Below are 6,438 nucleotides of genomic sequence, written 5' to 3' on the forward strand. Positions count from 1 at the left end.
TTTTTTTTCTCTCTCTCTTTGTGCTGCCCGTGAGCTGCCAATTGCACGAGGCTAACATAAACACCGCCCAGACGCCTGTCTTCAACCTCCTCGAGACCCCAGCGGACCCCAGCGACCTGCTCAAGTCCAAGCTCTTCCTGACGGACGACCCGGCGCTGATCGTGCTGTACGCGCAGCTGCGGCAGCGATCTCTGCAGACGCTGCGGGGCGCCAGCAAGGTGACGCCGCGGGTCGAGTGGGAGTTTGTGCTGCACAACGCACGGCTCTACGACCGCATGGGCTGCGACCTCTTGGGTCTGGACCTGGTGCGCAACTGGGAGTTCCTCAAGCAGCCGACCGAGACCGGGGCGGCGGCGGCGGCCAAGGGCGGCCAGCTCGGAGGCGAAGTCAACCCGCTCAACCTGCTCAGGAGGAGGAGCTCGCTGGTCGTGGCGGACCTGCCGATTTTGGGCGGGCCGCTGTCGCCGCCGGTGGGAGCGGGTAAGAAGGGCGTCGGTAAAGATGGAAACGGGGCGGCGCCGACTGTGTTTGAGGAGCCGGATGCCAATTCGTTGTTGGATAGTTTTGGGTTCTGAGGTGTGTGTGTGTGTGTTTGTTGTGTGTGTTGTAGTAGTAGTAGTAGTAACGCGAGTATTGTCTCTAGACCAGGAGTGTTGTGATAAGTTAGGTCTGTCAAGTGTATGATGTTTTTGTATATATCATGGCAGTGGATAATATTGATAAACAAGACGCGTCGATGGGGAATAAAATTTGTGACGAGGAGCGAGTGACTTAAACGCACGGGAGCTGTTTGTGAAAGAATAAAAACACCCATGGTAGTTTATCGCATTTTTGTATTTGCTTGACATTTAATACTTGTGATTTCTTCGAGTATACGTAGCGACCAAAGCCATGTCATATATAATACAGTATACAACCCAACTTTTACCTACCCTGTATTGCAATTGCAGACTGGAGCCGAGGCAGCGCCAAGGCTCCCGGGTCCAATTATGTGCGGTTGCGATGTCGTCAACTAGACTAACGATTGATCCATTCACGTGCAGCCGTTTCAAGCGGCGGCTTCTGACAAAAGGATGGCTGATTGATCTAAAACGGTCCGGTTTGTTTTGATTTTCTTTAATTTTTTTTCTTTTCTTTTTGCCTACAGTTGAGTTTTACTAGATCTAGATATTATTATTTTCTTTGCTATATTCCTGATTGCTTTGATGTGATTTTTTTTTTGTAGCATTATATTTCTTTTGTTTATTTATTTTTTTTTATTTATTTTTTTTTTATTTTTTTTTTTTTTTTTAAACACAAACACCCACTCGCACTGTCGAGAAACCCCTCTCCGCCATGGCCCCCGATAGAGGCTCCGATGATGCCAACCTCCGAAGCCGGTCTAGACCGGCACGGCCGTCATCGCCGCTCATGGCAACAGCAGCGATCCCTGCTGCTGCCGCCGCTGCTGCCGCCGCTGCTGCCGACGACGACCTGCACACAGCCGCCGAGGTCGAGGTCGACGGCCACAGCTTCACCGTCCGCGGCGTGGCCGTCGGCATCCTCATCGGCGTCGTGCTCTGCTTCTCCAACATGTACTTTGGGCTGCAGACGGGCTGGATCTCGGTCATGACCATGCCGGCCTCGCTGCTGGGCTACGGCTTCTTCCGCACCCTCTCCCGCCACCTCAAGTACCCCTTCACGCCAGTGGAGAACGTCCTCGTGCAGACCGTCGCGGCCAGCGTCGGCATCGTGCCCCTCGGCGCCGGCTTCGTCGGCGTCATCCCCGCCATGAATTACCTGTTGACCGAGGACGAGATGGGGCCTGTGAGGTTGGGGGTCTGGGATAGTATCGTGTGGAGTCTGGGCTTGTGTTATTTTGGTTGTGTTTTTGCCATGTTGCTGTGAGTTTGTTTTGTTTTGTTTTGTTTTGTTCTGTTTGATGTATCGAGCCCCAGCCGGGCTCAAAAGTCTTGCTCAAGAACCCAACACCTAACGTATCTTTAGGCGCCGCCAAGTCATCATCCGGGAGCGGCTGCGCTTCCCCAGCGGCTTCAGCACCGCCGTCCTGATCGGCGTCCTGCACGGACGGACGACCAAGGTCGAGGCCGGCCGAGACAGCAACACTGCCGCCGAGGGCGGGTTTGCCAGCCTCGCGGGCCAGCCCAAGCTGCCGCCCATCGGCAGTGAAGAGGACGAGGACATCGCAGGAGATGATGCACGGCCGTCCTCGTCGCACGAGTGGAAGGCCAACGTCCGCCTCCTCCTCATCTGCTTTTGCATCTCCGGGGTCGCCACCGTGTCGACGTATTTCGTCCCCGTCCTGCGCAATCTGCCCGTCTTCGGCTCGGCGGCCGCGGCCTGGCTGTGGACGCTGAACCCGAGCCTGGCCTACGTCGGGCAGGGCATCATCATGGGCCCCGCCACCACGCTGCACATGCTGCTGGGTGCCGTGGTCGGCTGGGGCGTGCTCTCGCCGCTGGCAAAGGCCAAGGGCTGGGCGCCGGGCAGGGTGGACGATTGGGAGACGGGGAGCAAGGGCTGGATCGTCTGGACTTCTCTGACCATCATGCTGGCTGACGCCGTGGTCAGCTTGGGCTTCGTGGTGGCCACGGCGGTCTGGCCGTACCTCGGGGCCCTGAGCTGGCGAGACCCCGTCGGGAGCGGTTTGGCCCTGTTGCGCGGCCAGGACCGCCGCGGTGGCTACATGACTGTTGACTCGTCCGAGAGGCGGGATGGACCGCAGGGCGACGGCGACGGTGCGGCCGGGAACAGCCCCGAGGCGGAAAGAGACGCACCCGAGGACCAGGTGGTGCGGGCGCGGACCGTGTGGATGGGCCTACCGCTGTCGATGCTGCTCTGCGTCGCCAGCATCCGGTACGTGTTTGGCAGCGACCTGGTGCCGCTGTACGCCATATTCGCGGCCGTCATCGTCGCCATGCCCCTGTCTGTCATCGCCGTCCGCGCCATGGGCGTGACGGACCTGAACCCGGTCTCGGGCATCAGCAAGCTGGCTCAGCTGTTTTTTGCGCTGGTTGTGCCGCGGTCCAACAAGGCTGGGATTTTGATCAACCTGGTGGCTGGAGCTGTGGTATGTGATTTGTTTTGCGGGTTTTCCTTTATCCTTGAGAGCTTTCTGCTGACCAGGAGTCGTCTCGGTATTGTTTCTTTTCCTGCAGTCCGAATCCGGCGCCCTTCAAGCCGGCGACCTGATGCAAGACCTCAAGACGGGCCACCTGCTGGGCGCAGCACCCAAGGCCCAGTTCTACGGGCAAGTGATTGGGGCGACGGTCGGCGCCGTTGTCAGCGCTTTGGTCTACAAGCTTTACACAAGGTATGTGCTTGTTTGCTCGTTTGATTTTGTTAGTTGTTGTTGTCGTTGGATGTTAAATCTAAACATTTCTCATATAAACCACCGAACATAAAAAAAAAAAAAAAAAAAGCGTGTATACGACAATCCCCAACGACCTCTTCCAGGCCCCCACAGCGCTGGTCTGGATCTTCACGGCGCGCCTCGTAGCCTCGGGCAAGGGCCTGCCGCCCATGGCGGCCGAGTGGGCGGGCGGCGCTGCCGTGCTGTTTGCCGTGCTCACGGCCGTCAAGATGGTGGGGCCGCGGGGTGCAAAGTGGCAGGCTTATATCCCCGGTGGGCTGGCCGTTGCTGTCGGTACGTTGTCTCGTTGTGTTTTTTTTTCTTTTTTTTCTCCTTGTCCTGCAGCAGACAAAAGGCGGGATGCTGGGTAACTAGTTGTTGTTATATGGCTAACATGTGTGTGTTTTCTCTCTCTCTTTTTTTTTCGGCACTAACCAGGCATGTACAACGTGCCGTCCTTCACCCTGGCGAGGACCATTGGTGGCGTGTTGAGCTGGTGGTGGAGGAGCGTCATGGGGAGAGAGGATACACCGCTGATCATAACGGCTTCGGTGAGTGAACCCCCCGAACCCCCCGAACCCCCCGAACCCCCTGTTTTTTTCATTCTGATAGATGTTGGTACGGCGTGTGTTTCGAATTCATGTCGAGGATTATTGTGCTGACAGGCTGCGGTCTCTGGGGCGTTTCAGGGCTTCATCCTTGGCGAGGGCTTTCTCAGTATTGCCAACCTGTTGATGGAGAGTTTCGGGGTGCCGCATCTTTGAAGGAGATGCAGGACGACGACGTGCTGGTTTGGATTTTGATTGCGAATGCTTGTTTGTCGCATGTGCACTCTTTTGAAGGTACCATCTGGGGTTTTGTTTTTGCATCTAGATAGAACAACAAGTCGGGCATCCAGCTTTCGGTGCTCCCTCGCAGGATGTTTGCAAATATTTATTGAATTTTTTTTCTTTCTTTTTCTTTTTTCTTGTGCAGCCACACTTGGCACTCTCTGCTCTATGCGACTACAGCAACCAACAGACCTTGCCGTCCCTAGGATCAACATGCAGCTCAGCACTCCCACGACTGCTCTTGAACCTTGCCATCATCACCATTCCACGTGACCTTGAGCATCAGCCCGCGCGGGTTGTCCTTTGGTATCGTGAGCGCAAGGTTACCCTCGATGACCCGCCCCTTGACGAGCTTCACCGGCGCCGCCTCCTGCTTGATGGGCAGGATGCCCTGCTTCCAGTGCGTGGGCTTGCCAAACGGACCCGTGGTGAAGGCGATGCGGTCCTCGCGCTTCCCGCCCTCCGACCATGCCGCGGCCGTAACGTCTGCGGGCTCGACGGCCTTGGGGTTTCTGTCGGTGGCGAAGAAGATGTCAAACCAGATCAGGAAGCCGTCGAGGCGGTCGGCGTCGCGGGTCGCCACGGAGCGGTAGGGCACGTCAAAAACCAGGTCGGCCGTGGTGCACGTGTGCAGGTCCAGCATGCGGAACATGGAGGGTTCGCCGGCGACCGAAGACGAAGGCACGACCTCGATGTGGCTGTCGAGGCAGATGCCCTCCTGCATGGCGTGCATGTCGAAGCCGTAGACGTCGCGCCAAAAGGTGACGTGGTCGTCGACCCAGTCCTGGTCGGCAAAGGGGGCGACCCACATGCTGGCGTGGCTGGGCACGACGAGGCCCGTGTCGGGCTTGAGGTAGCGGTCCCGCGCCCACAGCACGCTGGGGAGCATGGCCTCGTACAGCAGGCAGTAGCCCATCCACTCGCTGACGATGATGTCGACCTGGGGCACGGGGAGGACCACTTCCTCGACCTTGCCCTTGAGGCAGGTGATGGTGGATCCGAGGCCGTTGTTGAAGATGTTCTCGCGCGCCTTGTCGATGATGTCAGAGTTGTCGACGGCCACGACGAGCTTTGCGCCCGCCCGCGCGCAAAACATGCTTAGGATGCCCGTGCCGCAACCAATGTCGAGCACCACCTTGTCCTTGAAGAGGTGCTTGTTATTGTAGATAAAGTCACGGTACGCCTCGGTGCGAACTGTGTCTTTGAGCATGATCTCGTGGATCTCTGTGTGTTGTTTTTAAATTTCATGTGAGTCCTCGTCAAGGGAGTAGGAGTTGGATAGACAATAGAATACATAATTTTCATACCGTTGTGTGCATACGACTCCCAGTAGTACTTGGAATCATCCTTGGGCTTCTCAACGGCACCATCTGCCGACGAAGATGCACCAGCACCATCAGCGGTAGCATTGGGAGCGTCATCCTCGCCCCAGCGCTGGTCGAGCGTCTGTTGCACGGCGAGCCGGTAGTCGGCAAACTGGCGCGCAAGCTTGTCCAGTTCGGCCTGCAGCTCCGAGTTCTTGGCCCTCAGGTCCTCAGCATCTCCCGCAGGGGTTGCTGCCGTGCCAGTGGCGGTTGGTGACGGCTCGGGGAGGTCGTCGAGGCATATGATAAATGCATCGTCGTCCAGGACGGGCTTGAGGTACTTGTCGTCCTCAAGGTCCTCTTTTGTGATTTCTCTGGGCAGTTGTGTGTTCTCGTGGACTTTCTGACGGACTTTTGGTTTATATGCCCACCAACGAGTGTTGAGATTTGCGGTTAATTACGAGTAATTCTTGTTTTATTTGTTGTTTTATTTTTTATTTTTTATTCTTTTGTCTCGTTTCTTGCGACAGAATCTCAAGGAAACGGACAGAAAATTGAAATAAAAACTCACCAAAGTTGATGAGCTTAATGCACCCGTAAAAATCCAGTCCTAGCCGGTCGCGCGTCGCCAAAAAGTCAAAGCCTTTCTCCTTGCAGTAGTTCACCATGGACAAGGCATCGCTAAAAGTCTGGTCATCGAGCAGCGAGATGATGGTAGGCCCATCTTCGACCTCGTTTTCGGCGTCGACCCAGCCCGACTCGCTGCCCGAGTCCGAGCTGCTGGATGAGATAGAGTCCGGCATTTGATTCTCTGTCCTTCAAAAATGGGCGATGATTCTCTTTGTTGGATGTATCACTGGATTTTTGACTGCTGCTAGTCTTGTTGACTTTCTGTTTGACTTTGAACTCATTGGTTTGGAAAGAAAAAGGAGGGGGTGGGGAGTTTGCAGTA

At 56.1% G+C, this 6,438-nt stretch overlaps 3 protein-coding genes across 3 annotated transcripts; 2 read left to right on the forward strand and 1 right to left on the reverse strand.

Annotated features, from left to right (window-relative positions):
• Window positions 1–71: 71 nt before the first annotated feature.
• PpBr36_11453 (uncharacterized protein) lies at window positions 72–575 on the forward strand (the record flags this gene model as incomplete). The annotated part of the gene is made up of 1 exon (XM_029898553.1): window positions 72–575. A coding segment is annotated over one exon (504 nt), but the record flags the coding sequence as incomplete, so codon positions are not given.
• Window positions 576–1,335: 760 nt separating this feature from the next.
• Window positions 1,336–4,116, forward strand: PpBr36_11454 (uncharacterized protein; the record flags this gene model as incomplete). Its single annotated transcript, XM_029898554.1, has 6 exons — window positions 1,336–1,883; window positions 1,987–3,070; window positions 3,159–3,313; window positions 3,423–3,646; window positions 3,791–3,903; window positions 4,042–4,116. 6 exons carry the CDS (start codon window positions 1,336–1,338, stop codon window positions 4,114–4,116), a joined length of 2,199 nt encoding a protein of 732 aa, XP_029743104.1.
• Window positions 4,117–4,402: 286 nt separating this feature from the next.
• PpBr36_11455 (uncharacterized protein) lies at window positions 4,403–6,289 on the reverse strand (the record flags this gene model as incomplete). Its single annotated transcript, XM_029898555.1, has 3 exons — window positions 4,403–5,406; window positions 5,490–5,897; window positions 6,058–6,289. 3 exons carry the CDS (start codon window positions 6,287–6,289, stop codon window positions 4,403–4,405), a joined length of 1,644 nt encoding a protein of 547 aa, XP_029743103.1.
• Window positions 6,290–6,438: the final 149 nt, after the last annotated feature.

The sequence above is a fragment of the Pyricularia pennisetigena genome (assembly GCF_004337985.1).
Source record: "Pyricularia pennisetigena strain Br36 chromosome Unknown Pyricularia_pennisetigena_Br36_Scf_42, whole genome shotgun sequence".
In the NCBI taxonomy this organism is placed as follows: Eukaryota; Fungi; Ascomycota; class Sordariomycetes; order Magnaporthales; family Pyriculariaceae; genus Pyricularia; species Pyricularia pennisetigena.